The 23101-nt window shown below is 39.7% G+C and overlaps 1 protein-coding gene across 1 annotated transcript in view; it reads left to right on the forward strand.

Moving 5' to 3' along the window:
- The first annotated feature begins 385 nt into the window (after positions 1–385).
- Positions 386–23101, forward strand: part of LOC138024422 (tetratricopeptide repeat protein 28-like) — a 57349-nt gene continuing 34633 nt past the window's right edge. Inside the window, 5 exon segments of the mRNA XM_068871623.1 lie at positions 386–523; positions 4463–4532; positions 5070–5117; positions 8530–8602; positions 15121–17585. Coding sequence (XP_068727724.1) covers positions 15179–17585 — 2407 coding nt within the window. The 5' untranslated portion in view covers positions 386–523; positions 4463–4532; positions 5070–5117; positions 8530–8602; positions 15121–15178.

The raw sequence follows: 23101 nt of genomic DNA on the forward strand, positions 1-23101 counted from the left end.
TATCAATTGCTCGTCGCCAAGTTTCAGTCAAGTGTAATGATGAGTAAGTAATAGCTCGATCTCTCTTTTTGGTTGGCCCATTGGTTGTCCGTGACGAGCGCTTCGTTGTCCGAGAAAACATGTTTCACAATTATTTCCGCTACACATGATTCTAAAACCTTGCTGGGTACACTTAGCAAGGGGAGGGGGCGATAATTTCCTATTTCTGTAGGATCATGGAAAAGTTACAAGGCCATACAAAAGCGATCTACCAATGGGAAATAGGGTGCTTCGTTTTCGAGTTGTGAGTATTTCGTTTTCGACCTGCGGTGCTTCGTTTTCTAGTGCTGAGTGCTTTGTTTTCGACTTAGGGTCCTTCGTTTTCGATCTTTTGGGTGTTTCCTACTTAGTTCCTCGTTTTCAATACTACCCATTCAGTTGTGACTGACGCACGCACGCAAAAAATCCACCGCTTATTCCTTAACTTATTTGCAGTGGTGTTCATTATTCCTGCTCAACTGGTTGTAAAGAGGAACATTGCAAGGTAATTAGTAATATTAGCTTGGAGCAAGGGTGTAATAAATAATTATTTCTTTGCTGTTTGATCGATCTAAACTACCCTCTATTCTTTCCTTGTACATCGAGAAAGTAAGGAAATGATGTATCATGAGTTTTTCCTAAATGGAGAAAGTTTTAGTTTTCTTATCGCCTTAGATTCCAATTGGAGGGAGGGAAGCAAATGATGAGTTAGAATGAGTAAGAATTCCTGACAAAAAATGTCTGTGGAGCATACAGAATCTAAGTTACAAACAACAAAGATAAACTATGAAAAGCTGTTGGGTTGAACAGTTTTAAAAAACCCAAATTCCAATCCACTTTAGTCTTCTTCTGATCAGTTTGTAATTTATGATGTTTTACTTAAAGCTTCCTTCAATGTTTTAAGTAGATACAATGTATTTTTATATTTCGCTCGATTTGGTATCCAGTTCCATGGCAGTCGCTAAATTTGGCTAATTATAAAATTCGTAACACAGTCCCTTTAACCCTTTCACTCCCAAGAGTGATACTTATAGATTTTACTTTGTCTAACGCCAGACGATTTTACTTGTCAATGGGGAACCCCACGGGAGTGAAAGGGTTAAAGCTAAGCAAGGGTGGAGCTTTATGTATTTTCGTTTTCGTTCACGCCATGAACGTCATAGGAAGAAGACATCATTAGTTCGGAGCAAAATGGATCAATGAACTATTGTGGTAACAATCACTTGATCTCTTTCCGTGCTGACTAGCGTCATTAACTTGCACAGTTTGTTCGACCATGAAATGACTTCTTCTTCTATATTCCTGTTCCATTTGTTAAAGTCTCAGGCTGTTGAACTTTGCCGTTTTCCGCTCCAGATCTACAAAGATTTGTGTTAAGAAATTTAACACTTTTCCTACAAGATAATGTTTCACCGAGAGACTCGATAATGAAATAACCACGTAAAATTAAAATGTCAGAGTCACGAAGCCATTGCTTGACCTCGCTCGAAACTTTTGCTTTTGAAAAACATCCGTTTCGACCAACACTGCTCCTTCTCGCCTTATCTTATGAATATATCATTCATGGCGGCTGATGGCAGTTCCGATTACATATGATTACATATTTTTTATCCTTTAACGTAGTTTAAAAGCCCTGAAGTTAACCAAGAATCCTGGACAAAAATATGAAGCCATTCATAACTTCCTGGTCCCACATCTAAAACACTATTGTTGCATGAATTAAATCATATTACGGAGCACGAGACATTTTTGAGGCGCAAAAGGAGACCGGAAGTGAACATTTCTCACTGCCAAAACATTAGTTTCTTATACGTTTTTTAACCAAGCTTCTCTAATGGTGAAAAGATACTAGGCAATACAAATGTCAAGGCAAATTAAAAGGAAAAACTGAACAAATTGCGACCTGTTGGACCACAGTATTCATGTTTATGAATCAGAATTCTGTGATACACGCTAACCTGAAAGGTCTTAGAAAGATAAAAAGACAAACAAACACCTATGGCATGTTCAACACCATGAAGGGCAAGAACATTTTCTCTCGTACGGGTGAATCAGCGCTGAAGAAGTAATTGATTCTTTCTAAAAGCAACCCGTTTGTTACGTAAAAAGTCATACGCAATGTTGTGAAAACATAGACTTAGTGAAACGTAATGTAATGTTAATGTGATTTATTATGTAGATACTGATGAAGTACTAGGATTTTCTTTTTCTAACGAATCATATCTTCACCACGCTTTGTGAAGATATCATTTTAAGGATGCAGGTGTCGTCATGGTAACTAACAGGATAAGCCAATAAAATGCGAGCTTCCCCTTCCCTGAAAAATACTTTTGTGCTGTAATACATGTACTAGTAATAGTTGAGACTACAGCTGCCACTGTTTACAAACGGAGCAATTGATGTTGAAGCAGGGAGAAAACAAATCAGTACCGAATATGAAAAGGGCGTTGTGAGTAGATGGTTTGATTATGGCGGACACGATGGTGTACCAGTCGAAACAGACTAAAGGAAACGCAAGGTCAATTTTACCGCAATGTGGCCACCGTTTTTCAAAAATGGAACATACTACAAGGGATGAAGTTTTTAGGCTTGAATAACGTGAATAACGACTGAATAGTAAGAAACAGGAAATGTTAAAATGTGACCGGATAAAGGAACTGAAACGGTGTCACGGTATTAGTAATGATAGGTACATCGAGTGCCGGAAAAGTTGAGTAGCAAGTTCTTCTGGTAACAAAATTAGAATTCGGAAATGCTGAGAGTATCCCCAACGATGCAGCTACCCATGAAATGGTTTTGCATAATTAAGAGTTTCCTATATTGCGATAATTTACTCGATAGTTTACTAACACGTTGAAAGAACTGAAATATGACAACCTCTTCAGGACACAATACTGTCGCGAGCCTTTAATATGTTAATTTTTGCGGGAACAACACGGATCGTTTGCCTTGTAAATACGTTAAGAACCACGAATATTTACATGTATCGTCAATCGTTTTCTAACAACACTTGCTGGTCGGTAGAATGAGTCTCTTAATCTCTCAACAGTGATTTGTGTCTGTGACAAATCGTTTCCCGAAAAAACTTCCCCCTTTTTAGAGATTCAATACTTTAGTAATCCTCCCTTTTAGAGATTCCCTATTTTAGTAATTTCCCGTTCCTTAATACCCGTTCCCATTCACCGTTCATTATTTTAGAACAAGCCAATTAGAGTCCCGCTTCATGTGCTGAAGGTAGAGTTGTAAGATGCGCTACGGTTTTGTTCGGTGGGTGTTAAATATGGCGTTAATTTTGAAGGCACCTGTTGTGAAACCTAAAACTTTGGATTACTCTGGTCAAAGCGATCTTCCAATGGAAAATAGGGTGCTTCGTTTTCGAGTTGTGAGTGCTTCGTTTTCTTGTTTTGAGCGCTTCGTTTTCGACTTAGGGTCCTTCGTTTTCGATCTTTGGGTATTTCCTGCTTAGTTCCTCGTTTTCAAGAGCTTCGTTTTCGATACAACCCATTCAGTTGTGACTGACACACGCACGCAAATCCTTCGCTTATTCCTTAACTTATTTACGGTGGTGTTCATTATTCCTGCTCAACTGGTTGCAAAGAGGAACATTGAAAGGTAATTAGTAATATTAGCTTGGTGCAAGGGTGTAATAAATAATTATTTGTTGGTTGTTTGATCGATCTATACTACCCTCTATTCTCTCCTTGTACATCGAGAAAGTAAGGAAATGATGTCTGACGAGCGTACGGAATTTAAGAAGGTTTTAGTTTTCTTATCGACTCAGATTCAAAATGGAGGGTGTTACGAAGCAAATGATGAGTGAAAATGAGTATACGGAATGAGTAACACGTACGGAATTTAAGTTACAAACAAAGAAGATACGCTGTTGGGTGAAACAGTTTCAAAAAACCCACATTCCAATCCATTTTAATCTTCTTCAGTTTTGCCTTTGCCCTGCCTCCTTTAAATTTGTATTTGATGTTTTATTCAAACCTTCCTTCACTGTTTTAAGTAGCCGGTTATTTTTACGTTTCCCATGATTTGGTTGCCAGTTCCCAGTTGCTAAATTTGGCTAATTATAAATTTCGTAACACATCCCCCTTTGAAGGTAAGCGAGGTTACACCCTTATATTTTTTCGTTCCCATAACGACCTGAACCGCATAGGAATAAACCATCAGTAGTTGGGAGCAATGGAACTATTAACTATTTGGGTAACAATACTTGATCTCTTTCCGTGTTGAACTGATTCATTGATTTCCGGTTTGATAAAGGTTGAAATGACTTTTTGTTCTTCCTGTTCCATTTGTTACTTCTCTTAAGAACTTTTCAGTTTTACGCTCCAATTCTACTCAGATAAATTTGTGTTCAGAAAGTTAACACTTTTCCCACAGGATGTTTTACCGAGCGACTTGATAATGGAATAACCACGTAAAATTGAAATTTCAGACTCACGAAGCCATTGCTTCACCTCCACGAAACTTTTGCTTTTGAAAAGGATCCGTTTGGACCAACACTGGTAAGTCGCTCCTTGCTCCGTATGGCCTTATCTCATGAATATATGACTCATGCGATGCAAACCAGCTCCGATTACATATGTCTTGTTTTTTTTTCTTTTAATGTCATTTAAAAGCCCTGAAAGTAACTAAGAATCAGCTCCCTCAAGATTTTAAAGTTAGAAATGGCGGACCATTGAATAAGAAAATTCCAGTTAAAACAAACAGGTGTTTCTTTTAAATCAAGGCCTTAAAACTTGGGTCACTTAGTGTTTGGTTAATATAGTTTTGTTCGCCAAAGAAAAACAAAAGACCTGATTTTTTGGTCAAAGTGGCAGTTCAATAATATGAGCAAGGAATTTTATGCGTAATGAACCAGTTCTGATCCCTTTTCTCTTGTTTCCTGTTGTTTTCTCCATACCTCCTTTATATTAAAGCAAGGAAGTATGACGGTATTGTTTTTATGTTTATTTTGTAAAACGGTCACCGTCATTCATTTGTGACTGAAGTACGCACGCAAAGAATCTACCGATATTGCTTATCCATTAATTTATTTTTAGCTGGATTCTTTGTTGATGTTCACCCTGTTCCAACAAGAGTATTGCAAGGTATTTGAATATACTAGCTTACTGTGTATAATATATAGTTAATTATTTGTTTGTTGTGCGATAGAACTATCCTGCCTTCTATTCTTTGCTTGTACATCGAGAAAATAAGCTAACTAAGTCTTTTATGGTAAGGTGAAGTGGAGGTGTTTGAGCCTTCTGGGCCATCGTAAAGGAAGGAACTTTAAGGGAGAACTGAAAATGTTTCCAATTTTTTTCTTTTTTGGAAATCCTAACATAAGTAAACTTAAACCTGTGTAGATATTTCGTCTCGTTTCCTGTTTTTTTTTTTTTTTTTTTTTTTTTTTTTTTCTTTTTTCTTTGCGAGAAAATGACCTTGGAAGTTGGGCTTTCTCCCCTTTTTGGGTCTTTTCAGTGCGGGCTCAAAAACTAAATCAGCAGCCTGCTCTGACGTATGATATGTGGAACAGAGATTTCGTAATCAAAAGAAACAAGGTAAACACAAGTGCTGTTGTGGATAAATTCCTCATTGTTCATCTACATCTACATCGCGGACTCAATATTCACGACAAACTTCATAAGCTGCAAAAATTACCGCTGACTCCTCCATTTGGAGCCGCAATGCTGATGGCCCAAAATCACTATTTGGAGACACTGTAAACTGAAACACTAATAATCACCGCAAATCAAGTCAAATGTTGGTTTTCGAGGAGAGGGGAAAACCGGAGTACCCGGAGAACAACTTCTCGGTGCAGAGAAGAGAACCAACAAACGCAGCCAACAAATGATGCTGAGTCTGGAATCGAACGCTTTCCGAAAGGAAGCTTTTCTTTTGACATAACTGCCTGGCTAGAGACCAGGCATTTCGAAGGACTAACTCTACAACGCCTTCTTCGAGGATGATAAGACACTCCTCCAGAAGAATGAGAGGGATTATTATGCAAGTGTTCCTTCAAATAGTCCATTTTACAGTTGTGTGCTTAGTTACCTGGCCTATGAACGAAAGTGAAGCTGGAAATGACCTTGTTTTGATAGAAAGCGCACTGCTTCTCTCATGTAAATTATCACTAATTAGCACGACACTAACATCATTAACATGAGAAAAGAAGGGAGGTCTGTATCATAACAAGGTCAACACCAGCCTCACTTTCATTCAAAGGCCACGTAACTAAGCACACAACTGTAAAGAGGTCTATTGTTGCATTTTCTTTGCAAACTGACTGGTCTGGCCAGGCAGTTCTGGCGAAAGGAAAGTTTTCTTACCCGGTTAGATTCAAGATCAAGGGTTTGCCCCTTATGGCAATGTGTCTGTAATAGGTCATGAAATGTTATCTGTCGTTTTTTTTAAATCCCCAGTCCCTTTTTCTCGCGATAGAAATATCTTTTAGGGTAATTAATCAGTTTTGCTTGAATGAATGCGAACAAAAGCAGAGCGTGCATCGACCCCTTTTATAGAGTGTTTTCACGTGACGTCAATGCGGCCATGTTGGTATCCCCAACTAATCCTCCGGGAATTGAGTGCTATTATCATGCAAACGTTTTCTTTTGTTTCGGTGGAAAAAAAAGGTTACTGACACGTGAGTGAAAAAACTCTACCGTGCGTCTTCTTGTTTAAGTTTCAAACAACAATCGGATAACCTTTGGAAATCTGTTTGGCTGAACAGTTTTCAAAAACGCAAATTTCAATCCATTTTAATCTTCTTCAGTTTCTCCCTTGCCCCGCTTCCATTAAAATTGTATTTGAAGTTTTATTCAAACCTTCCTTCAATGTTTTAAGTAATTATTTTTACGTTTCCCCTGATTTGGTTGCCAGTTCGCTGTCGCTAAATTTGGCTAATTATAAAATTCGTAACATATCCCCTTTAGAGCTAAGTAAGGTTAGAGCCTTATAAGTTTTCATTCACACAGCGACCTGAACCTGATAGGAATAATCCATCAGATGATTGGAAGAATGGAGCAATTAGCGATTTGAGTGACAATCACTTGATCTCGTTCCGTGTTGAACTGTGCAATTAATTATTTTTGTTGTTCTTCTTGTTCCATGTGTTACTTTTCTTTAATCACTAAAGCAAAAATTAAAAACTTTTAACCCCAGAACATAATGTTTGCAATAAAAATTGTCCGAATGTTTTGCAATGGAAGCGTTTGTATCTAACTAAATGCATTTCAAAAACGTTTGTTTTTGTGTTCAAATTTCCCAGGCGCCGCCATCTTGATTGAATGAATGGTGACTTGTCGTGGTTGCCTTATTAGGAACTTTAAGATCTACGACGCGGTGGTCAGCGTGAACGCCACAAAACAGGAATATCAGTGGTTATTCAATTCTCAACCTCGGATAATGCATTTCGCGTGCTCTGATTGGTTCACTCAATCTCGGTTATCAACTCATATACCTTTGTTTGACCTTATATGGTAAATGATTGCGCTTAACGTTGCTAAGCTAATTTTTTTTCGCCGGAAAGCGAAATTTCCCTTTGAATAAAGCCAAAAAAGAAAAAAAAGGTTTTTTGTGGAAAGTCTGGATCAATTCTGACCTTTAAAATACGCGAAAAGTTAAGAAATGTTTTTGTGATGAGCCTACGTCTGTCTGACCTCAAGGTATTACAGATTATCGCATCTTCTTCAAGTTTTTTCGATTTCGCTTTTTTCGCTCGTATTTCGTACATCCAAATTTTTGGAGTTTAAGGAACTTAATAAAACAATTATTCCATTTGCGCTTGTTGGATATGAGACTGGTTATAGCCAACTCGGCGCTACGCGCCTCGTTGGCTATTTACCATCTCATATCCAATGCGCGCTCATGGAATAATTGTTCATTAAAAGAGGAAAAATAATCGTGCTGCTCTTGCGGCATGCATTTTAGCATATATTTTTGCGGTACTCTGCTCAAAAACGACGTGAAATCACCAAATTTGAGGTTTTCACGACAACGTGAGCGTATAAATGTAAACCTGTCATTCTATATTTTTACTCTGAAACGTCACGTATCAATTTACTTTTAGGATACTTCGCCCACATTGCACGACGTAAAGGAGATGGAATAATCACGAAAGATTTATGACAGTGTAGAATATGTTTTGAGGTGACGTTTTTGTCGACGTCGCCGTCGTAAATCTTAAAGTCGTGAAAACAATAAGGGAAACCGCAACACGTGACAATTATTTAAGATGGCGGCGCCCGGGAAATTTAGAGTGAAAATAAGTGATTCTGAAGTTCATTTTGTTCGATCCAAAAACTTCTTTGAAGAAAATTGTCGAGCAAATTTGATTGCAAACATTATTTTGTTAGGTTTAAAATTATTCATTAGTCGGAGTGGAGGTTCCCTTTAAGAACTTTTCAGTTTTCTACTCCAGGTTTACTCAGATTTTTGTTAAGAAAGTTAACACTTTTTTACAAGATAGTGTTTTACGGAGAGATTTGATAATGGAATAACCACATCAAATTAAAATTTCAGAGTCACGAAGCCATTGCTTGACCTCACACGAAACTTTTGCCGTTTTGAAAAGCATCCGTTTAGACCAACACTGGTAAGTCGTTTATTGCTCCTTATATCCTTATCTTATGAATACAGGACTCAGCCACGGCAAAAGAGCTCCCATTATATACACTCTTTTTTTTAGTAAAAACCTCTAATTATGGAGCTGAGGCCGAACATTGTTTATGTTTTTGCGATGTGAAGCTACAAACGCTTTTAAGACGCTGTTAACTTACATGGTATGGTATTTTAATACATCGATGTGGACGTGGTCAGCCTGGGTTACTGGTACCATTGACTACTACAACTCAAAGCTGAAAGAATACATGTCAAGGTCAACTACCTTGATGATACATTTACTAGAAAAAATTAGTACAGCGAGGCTCCGCCCCGAGGTCCGAATCCTTACTCCTTTACATACAATTTTTGGCAGAAAAGATAGCCCTTTCGTATACCTTCCATTGACAAATGGTACCCATTTCGTATATTGCCTTCCAGTGGAAAATAATGCAAGACCCTTTTAAATACCCAAATGACAGATTTCCCTACCCATTCCTATACGTCGACTCGTGAAATCCCTACCCTGTCATATACCTGAAGAGTGAAAAAGGTACACCTTTTGGGCGGAGCCTCCCTTTATAGGCCATTCTAGGGAGTACACCCCCACCCCCCCCCCCTCCCGGGATAGATACTGCCTCGTCTCTATTCTCCGCACTTGCTTGTGCTAAATGGTCCATTCCTGGTCAGAAGTACACTTAATGGTTTTGCTGTGGTTAGTTCAACCATAGCTTGACTTGGTGTTGTGGCATGTGCTGTAGTCTTCTCCACTCTTACTGGTGATGCTTCTACAGTGAGGGTGAAATTATCTGCCACAAACGTTTTTTACATGGGAGGTATTTCTTGACTATTGAGACCAACTCGGATCTTCATCCACAACAACACTGTCGGTGGTCTTGCTGATATCTTGGAATGGTGTGGAAAACGTATTCTTCTTTTCTGGTCTCACCAGTACTTGATCACCTACTTGAATACCTTATCTGCCTGTTCTTTGGTCTCTGGTTTTACATCTGAATTTCTGTCCTTAGTTTCTAGGTGTATAAGTGACAATCGGCATGCAGTTCTGACACCTACTCTCTCATCTTCTCGTTGAACAACAATTCGGCGTGGCCTTTGCCAGTCATCATAAGATCTGTGCTACTTAATGAAGTAATGTTTAAAAAACGAGCAGCTGTGTTTTATCGGATTTAAAAACACGAGGCATAGCAGAGTGTTTTTAGACCCAAGAAAACAAAGGTTCAAATTGTGAGAGGAAGATACGGTAAAAGTCCATGTAAAAGCCGCACCTTTTTCCTCAAAATTCAAATAAAAAATCGAGGGTGCGGCTTATCTACGGAAACACCTGAGAGGTTAAACTAAATAAATATATAACAAACTGAAAGCATGTTGTTGCTGAGCATTACCTTTATCATGAATGGTGGCTCCTGAAGGAGCCGCTCATTGCATTCATTTACGCTTCTTGTTCTCCAATAGTTCTTTCAAGCGATTAATTTTCTATCACTTTACTGGATCAACTGAACACCAACCTACAGGAAATCTCCATTCCTCCACAAAGCTGTTTGACGCCTGCTTTCAGTCACTGTCATGGATATCTTTCCACCACGTGCGAGAAAATACCAAGATATTCGCGAGTACTCGCAAGCCAAATGGCCGACCGTTTAATTGTGATGCCCAGACTCCTCTCCACATTTCAAAGCTTGGCTACTAAGCACTTGTGCGTATTCAAGAGCGTTTCAAAGTGATATAAAAACTGATATTGAAAAAGAAATCGCGTGGAGAGAGCATCTTTATTAATTTTTTTTTAATAATAAACTTACAAGATAAAGGTATGACAAGTGAAATTTCACCATCTAAAGACTTAATGGATATGAAAGGTATAACAACCACCGTGTCAGTGTTTTGAAACCATAATTGTCTGCCCTTGTTTGTTTACTAGTAGAACTTCATTGGAACTTCAAAGTTTGTTGTCTCTTATTTTTTTTGCGGAATTCAAGCTTCTAATTTGAGGTGCGGCTTATACATGGACTTTAAGGTATTAGCATACAAAAAGTATAACAAGCCCGGCCATAATACTATTCTTTATCTAAAAAATTCAAATGAAAAGTGTTTTATCGGGTTTAAAGCTCATGCACGTGACGTTTTATGGGTGTCTTGATTGGCTGTTAGGCTCGTTAATTATTGGTGAGTTTTTGAAGTTAAAATCAGCAGGCGACTAGCAACCTTTGTGACATGAGTATTTGTGCTTTATTTGTTATTACCGTAACTGAAAACTACACAATGATGCCTTTGCATAAGGATCATAACTAAAGCAATTTCTTTACCACTGGGGGCACATAGGGAGGCATTTTGCATTTCAACTTCCCCATTTGCCTTTGTTCTCGAGAAGCACAATTCCCTTTTGCTTGCAGAGTTCAATGTTAAGGGAAGACCATGGTGGCTAAAATTATCTTCTACATTGTCAATTACTTTCTCACTGGTGGTTGATGTCATGACCACATACTCATAATAACGGCTGTAAGCCTAGAATTCCTCTAATCGACCAGTTTTGATTGCCTTTCTCAGAGCTTTCAACTCTTCATCCACTGCAGGTGTTTCCTCAACTTCTCTTCTCTTGCAGACGTGTTACGAGGATGGTGATCTAGCGTGACCCTAGACTGCTGAGGTTCCAGCTGGTGGTATTTCCACTAGCTTGCTAAAAACATTTGTACCATTCATGTTGTGCAGCAACTCATCTACAGTTGATATTGGGTATGGATCCATTTGCTCGCCTCATGTTTTGCACAAATGAATTTCACCATCCGCCTTTGGAATGATTACTATTGGGGTGACCCATGTTGGGGGCCATCGACTTCTTCTATGATGTGACAGTCCAATAGTTCCTGAACTTACGCCGAACTTTTTGAATACACCCTCCAGAGTGGACATTTTTGAATCTGTTATGAATCTTCTGCCACAAGCTTTCTAGTACTTAGAAGTTAACCGAAGTTGCGAAGAATAGTTCTACAGAGTTGGACGCGAAAATCATTCGTCAAATCTAGTGAAAAAGTCATATGCGTGGTTTTCAGTAGAAAATTATGAATAAAACCTAGACGGTGGAGGAGAATGTTCATAAGAATAAATAAATTTACCCAGTTCTTGTAATCTAATATTCGAAAATTTGATAGTTCTAATTCTCTGAAGATTGGGTCTGAGTGATTGATTTAGGAATTATTTTGACGGTACACTTTGCAAAGAGACAAGACTACGAAGATACGAAGATTGGATTTGTACATGCACAATAATACAATAATGACTATAAGGATAAACTAAACAGCAGTACAGAGTTCTGAAAGAAAATTTAGTAAAAGAACTATACCTGAAATTAAATGCTATAGCTTCAGAGATTTTGTAAGCCAATTGAGGAATTCAGGTTTCCAAGAAAGATGTTAGTCAAGTACAACCCCAAGAAAGGCCATTCTACGATCTGTTCAATTCTTTAATCATTTTGGTAGATTTGCGTTCGAAGATGATGCCTTTTCTCTCGAGGCTTAAATAGAATAAAGAATTAGTTTTCTGCAAGTTTCTTTGCCTTCAACTAGGTTACCAAATAACTAGACCTAAGAGACAAGCATCGTCATATCAGCAGTTGCAAATAAAATCCGGTCTGGTAGTTTGAATACATCACTGAAGTTATGAACATAGAGTAAGAAAAATGACGGAACCAGAATAGATCCTCCCAGAGCGCGGGTGCATATATTAATGGCCGTTAAACCAAACAAATTACGGCAACGTAATGGACCCCTTAGTGTTCACATTTATGAAACAGAATTTTTTTGTTATCTGCCATAACAAAGGCCTTAGAATATAAATAAACACACACCTATGAGATGTTCACTGCCATCAAGCGCAAGATGACTTCTTGTGCAGGTCAATCAGTGGTGAAGAGATAGCAAATACGCAATGTAGAGAAAACATAAACTTAATGTGATGTATGATGTGCTAAATGTGACGTAATTTATTTAAGCTACTTACAAAACGGTTATAGATATCTAGACCCTCCGTGAGGGTACACTGGGTTGCCTGTGGTACGTGCACCGTTCCAAACAATTTTTTTCAAGGTCATTAAGAAGTCATACCAGAGGAGGCCCTTTGGCTCTCAGGTGCTCACACGTTCGTACGACGAAACAGATCTGTCCTTGCGTAATATGTAGCTCTAACAGTGCACGATATTGTTTTGGTATTGTCTATCATTGTAGTGCCATGGTAGAAGTCTTGGGTAAATAGTCTGAGAAGACATGTGGTTACTAGCAAAGTACTGAACCCAGAAAGATTGAAGAAAATAAATGGGAAGTGAGAAACATTGGCTTCTGGGCTGACATGTTGATAAACTTCTTTTCACCACAAGTTTAAGCGTGCCCGCTGAGCATCTGACAGCTTTGTAATGCCGAAGTTCACTGAAGTCAATCCCTGTTCGGCGGGGTTAGTGTTTGGATGGGAGACCAAAACAATATACCCCTCATAAAACAGAAACATCGGACCGAAAATACTATTAACGCTAACAAATACGAACTCAGCAAGGTACAGATCTTGTTAGCTTGCTTTATACAAAAACAAATATTGATGAAAAAGTAAATAACTATTGATACACAGTTTTTAGAAAGAGCAGAAGGAAGTCTCCAGGACGATCGCTCGAGAATAACATATTTACGACATGAAAACAACATTGATTTCGAACCGTGAACATAGAATATAAAAAGTTACGATCAGCGACAAACATATTGCTGGATTTTTGCAACGTTCAATTTTGTTATTGTAGGTGTTGGCTGCACGAATAAATCGCAAAATCGAAAGTGACATCGCCGGAATTCAGTGGGTGCCGTGATGAAGTTACCGCGGCATGTTTACTCGCCAAACAGTGAAGTATCTGTGTCAAATGATGGCAAGATACCGGGTTTTTGTAAGTTTCTTTTTCTGTCAAGTGTTACAAAGTTTGACAATGAAATGAGCGAAGTCAAAACAAAGATCACAATCGCACAACTCTTGTTTATGCAAAGTCAAAATTTACTCTCCAAGACGCGAACGACGGTATTTATCACCAGGTAATTCCATCATTTTGGAAATAGCAGCTACTTTATTATTCAACTGGGTCACAATTCTTCACTGATTTTGGGGCTCATTTTGTTGAAACTCAAGCACGCTTCCAACAGGCCTGTGAACCTTTCCAGCTTACAGAGCAATACTAAAAAACTTCTCCCATATCACATTTTAACCTTAAGCTCGAAAATTCAATACACAACATGATATTATAATTCACAAAGGCAGAAAATACCACAGAATCCTTTTCCAGCGAAAAATTTATTGAAACAAACAACATATTTACTCTTAGAGGCGAAAACCTCTTCCTATTTCATTGCGTGCGTAAAGACAAGAAACTCAATCGTGTCAAATTACCATGTACTTCAGGTAAATACAGCTCACTTTGATTTCGTCTCGACGGGCGATAGATTGTTGTCGAAGTCCAGTACTCGTCGCTTTTGAGATTCCTGCCGAGTTTATCGAACTGACTTTCCATTATTGAGCTCCATAAGGGTATATTTTGTTTAAGGATCCCCTAAGACGCCCTTGGCGTTACATGACTTTCGACGCCATTGCAGGCTAAGTTAATGATTCTACTGTGTCCACCAGAGAAATCTACGCAGTTCCACTACCCTCTCGATCCTAAGAAAATACGCGCAGAAGGTTCTATGCATAAAGACACCACTTACCAGGGGAGTGACACGCAAGACTTTTACCGACACGGAAAAAAAAAACTAAAAAAAAGAAAAAAAAAGAAAGAAAACAAACAAACAAAACGCAGACCTCGACTGGGTTTGTCATAGGCAACCCAGTAAAAAAAATTATCTACCCATTTTCCGACTGGATTGCCATAAGCAACCCAGTAATTACTTTCTAGAGCAACTTTGAGATTCCAGGGGACATTTAGAGCAGTCTGTATGTCATAAAAAGTGATTGACCACCATCTTTAAACACTGGTATCACACGAGCAATTTGATTTGATCAGGAAAATCTGATGACAAAAGACAACAGTATTACTTTGACTAATATGGGACAAATTTTTGCCATTTAAATACGCCTATTTTGTGCGGTCAATTCTGGCTTTAAAAATTCAGTTTAAATCAAACAAAGGCCTCAGCAAAAGAAGTAAAGAGTTTCACGTCAATAGCAAAAAAAAAGACCTAATCGGCTAACTCAATGTTTTACCCAATTCAAACCCTTTGGGAACAAAACGTTTTGTTCCAGGTATTTTCATATCATTTAAATATGAAGGCTACATTATCATGCAAATACAATGCACAAAGAATCTTAAACCCCGATGATTTAAATTGGGTACAACACTGAATTAGCCGATTAGGTCTATTGTCTTTGTTAGACCCATAATGACATGCGGTCTCTTTTGTGTTGGTTTGGCTACGTACCTGCAGCATTTGTGGTCAGTGCATTGAACTTCTCATGCTTTCTTTTGTATTTTTCAAGGAGCGCCCTCACTTTCAAAGACGACCTTCCTTGTTCTTAAGAGTTCTTGTAATCAAGAATGGCAGACAGAAAGATGAACGTTTTCGAGCAGCATATACAAGAGCTAAGCGTTGCCAGAAAAAAGGGAAACAGAAAAGGGGAGGGTATTGCATATTTGAATTTAGGCAATTATTATTATGGCTTGGCTTATTTCGAACAGGCCAAGAGGGATTACACAGAAGCATTAAGGATTTTTAAGGAAATAGGTTTCAGTGCTGGAGAAGGAAAAGCCTGTGGCAATCTCGGCCTTGCTTGTCACAGTCTGGGATATTTTAAGCGAGCCATAAAGTATTATGAACAACATCTTAGCATTGCAAAAGAAGTAGGGGATAGGGCCGGGGAAGGAGGGGCCAGTGGTAATCTCGGCAACGCTTATCACAGTCTGGGCAATTTTAAGCGAGCCATAGGTTATCACGAACAACATCTTAGCATTGCAAAAGAAGTAGGGAATAGGGCCGGGGAGGGAACGGCCAATGGTAATCTGGGCACCTCTTATCGCAGTCTGGGGAATTTTAAGCGAGCCATAGAGTATCACGAACAACATCTTAGCATTGCAAAAGAAGTAGGGGATAGGGCCGGGGAGGAAAGGGCCAATGGTAATCTCGGCGTCGCTTATCACAGACTGGGCAATTTGAAGCGAGCCATAGAGTATAATGAACAACATCTTAGCATTGCAAAAGAAGTAGGGGATAGGGCCAGGGAGGGAACGGCCAATGGTAATCTCGGCATCGCTTATCACAGTCTGGGGAATTTTAAGCGAGCCATAGAGTATCACGAACAACATCTTAGCATTGCAAAAGAAGTAGGGGATAGGGCCGGGGAGGGAAGGGCCAATGGTAATCTCGGCAACGCTTATCACGGACTGGGCAATTTTAAGCGAGCCATAGAGTATCACGAACAAGATCTTAGCATTGCAAAAGAAGTAGGGGATAGGGCCGGGGAGGGAAGGGCCAATGGTAATCTCGGCAACTCTTATCACAGTCTGGGGAATTTTAAGCGAGCCATAGAGTATCATGAACAACATCTTAGCATTGCAAAAGAAGTAGGGGATAGGGCCGGGGAGGGAATGGCCAATGGTAATCTCGGCAACGCTTATCTCAGTCTGGGCAATTTTAAGCGAGCCATAGAGTATAAATAACAAGAGCTTAGCATTGCAAAAGAATTAGGGAATAAGGCCCGAGAGGGAGGGGCCAATGCCAATCTCGGCGCCGCTTATCACAGTCTGGGGAATTTTAAGCGAGCCATAGAGTATCATAAACAACATCTTAGCATTGCAAAAGAAGTAGGGGCTAGGGCCGGGGAGGCAAAAGCCTATGCTAATCTCGGCGTCGCTTTTCACAGTCTGGGCAATTTTAAGCGAGCCAAACAGTATTATGAACAACATCTTAGAATTGCAAAAGAAGTAGGGGATAGGGCCGGAGAGGGCAAGGCCAATGGTAGTCTCGGCAACGCTTATGGAAGTCTGGGCAATTTCAAGCGAGCCATAGAGTATTACGAAAAAGATCTTAGCATTGCAAAAGAAGTTGGGGATATGGCCGAGGAGAGCAGGGCGATTGGTAATCTCGGCAACGCTTATCGAACACTGGGCAATTTTAAGCGAGCCATAGAGTATAACGAACAAGATCTTAGCATTGCAAAAGAAGTAGGGGATAGGGCCGGGGAGGGAGGGGCCAATGGCAGTCTCGGCGCCGATTATCACAGTCTGGATAATTTTAAGCGAGCCATAGAGTATCATGAACAACATCTTAGCATTGCAAAAGAAATAGGGGATAGGTCCGGGGAGGGAAAAGCCTATGCTAATCTCGGCGTCGCTTTTCACACTATGGGCAGTTTTAAGCGAGCCAAACAGTATTAGGAACAACATCTTAGCATTGCAAAAGAAGTAGGGGATAGGGCCGGGGAGGGAAAAGCCTATTCTAACCTTGGCGTCGCTTATCAGAGTCATTGCAATTTTAAGCGAGCCATGGAGTATTACATAAAAGATCTTAGCATTGCGAAAGAAGTAGGGGATAGGGCCGAGGAAGGCAAAGCCAATGGTAATCTCGGCAACGCTTATCACAGTCTGGGCAATTTCAAGCGTGCCATAGAGTATCACGAACAAGATCTTAGCATTGCAAAAGAAGTAGGGGATAGGGCCGGGGAGGGAAGGGCCAATGGTAATCTCGGCAACGCTTATCACAGTCTGGGCAATTTTAAGCGAGCCATAGAGTATCACGAACAAGATCTTAGCATTGCAAAAGAAGTAGGGGATAGGGCCGGGGAGGGAAAAGCCTATGGTAATCTCGGCAACGCTTATCACAGTCTGGGCAATTTTAAGCGAGCCATAGAGTATCATGAACAAGATCTTAGCATTGCAAAAGAAGTAGGGGATAGGGCCGGGGAGGGAACTGCCAATGGTAATCTCGGCAACTCTTATGGCAGAATGGGTGAGCTTGAAAATGCTCTTCTCTTTAACGAACAACATTTTATTATTTCCAAGGAAACGGAGGATCCAGTAGGGCAGGGAATCGCTTGCTACAGGCTTGGTCTTTTTCATGAATTTTTAGGCTCGTTGTGCAAAGCCCTTAATTTTTATCGTCTAAGCATAAAACATTTTGATGAAACAAGGCGTCTTCTTCAGGCCGAAGATGCATGGAAAATAAGCTTTCGTGATACAAAACAAGTGGTGTACACAGCTCGGTGGAGATCACTTTTAAAGAATAGAGAGGTTGATGAGGCTTTGTTTGCTGCTGAACAAGGACGTGCACAGGCTTTAAGAGACATTTTGAAGGTGCGATTTGGCGTTGATGAAGAACCTACCTCGGCAATTGCGAGGACGGAAACTATCTCCACTCTTATGAAATATTTGCCTTTACAAACAGTTTTCATAGCACTTGCAGGGAACACTATCAGTCTTTGGCTTCTGAGAAGAGCAAGCGGAATAAACTATAGGGAAAAGGAAATCGAAAATGGAAGTGCTGACTCACTGATAAAGACTGCTTTGAAACAGATTGGCGCTGGGGCTGTTGTCCGATGCGAGAATCGCTCGGTACACAGACATCGCAGTCGGTTCTCTTGCAGTGGAGAAGTTGTTGAGGAATCTTTTCAGTCTTTCAGCGTGTCCGACAACCCCTTGCAGCCCTTATATGATTTCTTAATCAGTCCCATTGCAGACTTGCTCCAGGGTGATGACTTGATCTTTGTTCCTGATGGACCATTTTGCTTGGCTCCATATTCTGCATTGAGTGACTCTGTCAGGATCCGTACTTTTCCCTCGCTAACCGCCTTAAAAGTGATCTCTAGTGCACTTGACGAGTTCAACATTAAGAGTGAAGCGCTACTTGTGGGCGATCCGTGCTTAAAGGAAATCACTTGGGGCACCGGTGGACCCATTTATAAACAGTTGCCATGCGCGAAAAAAGAGGTGGAGATGATTGGAGAACTTCTGAAGACCACGCCTCTCACTGGCGAAAATGCAACGAAAACTGAGGTGCTGAAGAGAATGAAGTCGGTTGCTTTAATCCACATTGCTGCTCATGGAGATGACGAATATGGAGAAATTCTTTCGGCCCCAATTCCCGACTGCACATCCCAGGTCCCCGAACAAGAAGATTACATGTTAACAATGAGCGATGTTCAAGAACTTCATCTTCAGGCCAGACTGGTTGTCCTGAGTTGCTCACATAGTGGTCAAGGAGAGGTAAAAGCTGAGGGCGTGGTGGGAATAGCCAGAGCTTTCCTGTGTGCTGGTGCCCGGTCTGTTCTGGTGTCACTCTGGGCAATTGATGATGAGGCGACCTTCTTGTTCATGAAGAGTTTTTATCAACACTTGGCAGATAGGAAAAGTACAAGTTTAGCTCTTCACCATGCCATGAAATCTCTTCGGGAGACAAAGGAGTATTCCGCCATTAAATACTGGGCGCCATTTGTTCTAATTGGCGATGATGTCTCGTTTGAATTTGGGCTACAACAACTCGAAAAGAATGGTAAGCGCTGTTCGAATATGATTTTAATTACTGAAAAGAAATATGATGTACAGGTTTCGTGTCGGAAAGTTGTCGAGAGAAAAAGGTAAGGTGGGTATCAGAGGTTTTTTTCTCGCGCGTGGCAGACGAGCGGGTCACAATAGAGACATGACCGACACCGAAAACAGCGCAAGAAAAACCTCTGGCACTCAGGGTAGGTAAGTTCCTCATAGAGAAAGGGTTTAAAATCGGTCGTCAATGTAGTTCATTTACAAACTGCTTTGGCTAAGGACTAAAATAAATATTAATTGCATTCACCGGCTGGTCTTTTATATACGTACCGGATCCGAAATAGTTAATATTCATGAAACAAAAGAACAAAGCGAACATAATAATGCCTAATTAGCAAGGCCTGATCGGAATAACAATGGTTCTTTTGTACTTTGCCATTTTAGCCCGCTGTATGAAATTCTACCCCATTCACCGGGTCGGGTACGCCTAAACAGTGCAATGGACTGAAAAGAAATCACTAATTGCCGGTTACCGCCGTAATGTAAAGTTAGATAGGGAGCTTAAGCACGCGCGTTTTTGAGGCGCGGACGGCAACCGTACGAGAACATTTCGCGTGCCAGGACATTGATGTCTCCCAGATTTTTATGCTAACAATCTCTAAAGATACTTAGGAATGTAAATGTGGTTGTTTGAAGACGAGGTAAAGGGGAAAACTGTTCAAGCGCGTGCTTAAGCTCCCTATTGAGGGCTTATAGACTACATCATGTCACAGTTATACTTAGTTGAATATGAATTGTTGCTCTCTTCCTAAGCTTATCTATGTAAAAACGCTTTCACGGATGAAAACAAATTGTCTTAAGTGCTACTATGATCAAAAAAACATTTCCTTTTTTTTCTTCAGATTTTGAAAGTGTGTTCGCTTAACACCTGACTGGCAAAATTTTGAGCTTTGAGTTTTATCCAAAGGTTGTTTATTTTGAGTGTCAAGTTTTGGATTTCACGGTCCGCCATTTCTCAAGTTCAAAACTGACCGATTGGACCTCGAATGGTTGGATCTAGGGAAAATGACGTCATTTACTCACTAGCTTAAAATTTCAGCGTGTAAACTCATTTTATTAAATATGCAAGACATGAGTTTGAAAATGTGAAAGCCCGAAACTCCCGTGCTGCATATTAATTCAGCAGCATACACACGCATTGCGTTCTTAAAGGAGTGAGTGTTTGACGTCATTTTCTCCTCGACCCAGCTCTCTGAAGATTTTAAAGCTAGGAATGGCGGACCAATAAATGAGAAAATTCCAGTTAAAATAAACAGGTGTCTCTTTAAAATCAGAACTTAAAACTGGGGTCACTTAGTATTTAGTTAACATAGTTTTGAAATTTAAAGAAAAAGAAGAATTCGGTCGTAGTAGCACTTTAATAATCATTTATCAATCAGAATGAAATTCCTAATCGTCATTTAACCCGCTATCTTTTTTCTTTTCTTTCTTACTTTTTTTTTTCAGAAACGGCGTCCAAAACTTGAGATAAATACTTCTTGGACTGTAATGCGTCAATATGTCAATTTCCTTACTTCAATTAAATGAGTTATTGTAAGCATTTAAGCATTCAACCTCATCATAAGCGGTAAAGGAATATGGTGTACTTTCCGTTTAAGTCCAAGACAGAGTTTCCAGGAAGAACCGTTTTTCATGCATACTGGAAAGGCTAAATATCAATACTGTCACATGTTATGATCATCATTTTTTTCTCAAAAAAGCAAAAATTTAAGACAAAGTTGCCAGGTCTTCTCATTAGTCTTTCTGTGAAAAAGAGGTGCGAAAGACACCTTATTCCAAAATGGCCGCCATTTAAATATTCTTTTGCTTTTATTCAAATTTGCCCTTGATGCCTCGTTCTTAAGCCTAAAATTCAAAAGAATATTTTTTCTTGAACGAGCCAACAAGGGCCAATTTGTATGCGCATAAATCAGCGGCCATTTTGGAATAAGGTGTAGAGAGCCCATGGACAAGGAAATGGCAGGTTTTTCTGAAGAATCTAAAATGTAGATTTCCTGAGATTTTTAAAGAAGGCCAACGCAAAATTTAAAAAAAATGGTCGACTACTGGGGCATAATAATATACATAAAGGTTTTTAAGACTCGAACTTTTCTATTCAAGAAATTGCTTGAAAAAGTTTCCAGAATCAAACAAATAGGAAGTTTCTCAGAAACGCGGATTTTCTAAGATATTGCCACAGAGGTGCAAGGCAAAATAGAGCGATTTCTTAGGCAGATTTCTAGAATGTAAAAGACTAGGAAAAGAAGTTCAGGATTTGAGCGATCTCTTTGGGCAATTTCTTAGAGGAACTTGAAGAAGGTTAATAACTAGGAAATAATAGTGATGTTTGATCTCTTATTTAGCATGCATTGAAAGTTTAAACTGTACAGAAATATTTCCTCTTTTAGTCGTAAAACTTTCAATGCAAACTTGTTCGGAGATTACGATCAATGCATAGATTGATTGGTGCATACTAACTTCTTACTAACCGAGCGCTAGGGCCGTACTGGGGAATATTGGCCCGAGGTCGTGGCAGTACGGACCGAGCGCAGCGAGGTCCGTACAAAAACGACCGAGGGCCAATATTCCCCAGTACGGTCCCAAGCAAGTGAGGTTAGTAAGTAGTTTATTATATGGCTTTTTAATTACCTTTTGCTTTGTTTGTGCAAGCCCGTAATCGGCCCCTGGGCATTACGGGATAATAATGCCTTACAATTCAGTCACAATTAGCCAATCAGAGCGCGCGTTATATCGGTTACAAACACAAGCCATATAATAATAAGTAGTAATCCGCTTAATCCAAACGGTCGGTGTCACAGTAATGAATAATCTTAGGCATATACAAAATAAAAAATAAAAAAATAAATAGGAAGCGTTTCTATTTTCCCAACATGTCCCAGATTTTTGCGATCGTCGACGATCATTCCCGTCATATGAAAACACAAATTTGTAATTTCGGGGACGTCGGCGATGGTTTTAGCTCTTTATTGATCTTTTAAATTGCGTGTTTCAATTTTTGGCGCACTTTCCATTTTCCGCCAAAGTCACTATTGGGAGAATCTACGACAAGCGTCTGGCGATTTTCCGATATGTGGGCAAAGTCTGGGACGATCGGGAAAATGCTCCCACTCCCACGCAAACACTCTTAGGGCTTCGTCACGTTCCTCCCCCACGAGAGGACGAAGCCCTCAGAGTGTCTGCGTGGGAGGCAACCAAAAAACTGATCATAGATCTTTGCTGATTTTTTTGCTGCTCCATGAAGGCTCCATTCTCCGCAAAATGGTGATCACCGTATTCGTACAGGAGAAAATAGCCATTCTTCGACGGATTAAGCTTGGCGTCAATGAAAATACGCCATTTTATCAATGTGGGAGATAATGCTCACGCCAATGATGCAAGAAGGGTTGCGCAATGTAAAACCAGGAAATCACCTTAAATACCCACTGTTTACACTGTAATGATGGTGTTTCTAACACTGTGTATTTTGCAATTATCATTCACTTTTAGCTTAACTAAGAAGAACTAAGAATTAAGAAATAAAGAAACTGAAGGTTATTGTACAAGATCCGATCACGGAGTTGAAGTTACCATGCTGGTCCAGTGTCAACTGTTTCTTTGCCGAAACCACAAAGAGGAAAATGCATGAAACCAAGCGCATCTCAGAGGACCATCCCAGTTTAATCAATTAAGTATTTTTTCCAAACAATTTGGCAATCAAAAAGGCAATAATGTTATATTTTTTCCCCAAATTAAACACGGCGCGTGGCTTTTGTTAACTTCAATCTAAACGCACTGAAACTGTTTCAAACTCAAACGCCTAACGTCAAACCTGAAACTCTTGTTTGCGATCGCGCGATCTGCGGTTAACTTAGATCTTATAAGAGCTATATTACTTATTGAAGTGAATGGTTATAAACTTACAATTTGAATAATATTATCTCATCTTCT

Source organism: Montipora capricornis, chromosome 11 (genome assembly GCF_036669925.1).
Source record: "Montipora capricornis isolate CH-2021 chromosome 11, ASM3666992v2, whole genome shotgun sequence".
Classification (NCBI taxonomy): domain Eukaryota; kingdom Metazoa; phylum Cnidaria; class Anthozoa; order Scleractinia; family Acroporidae; genus Montipora; species Montipora capricornis.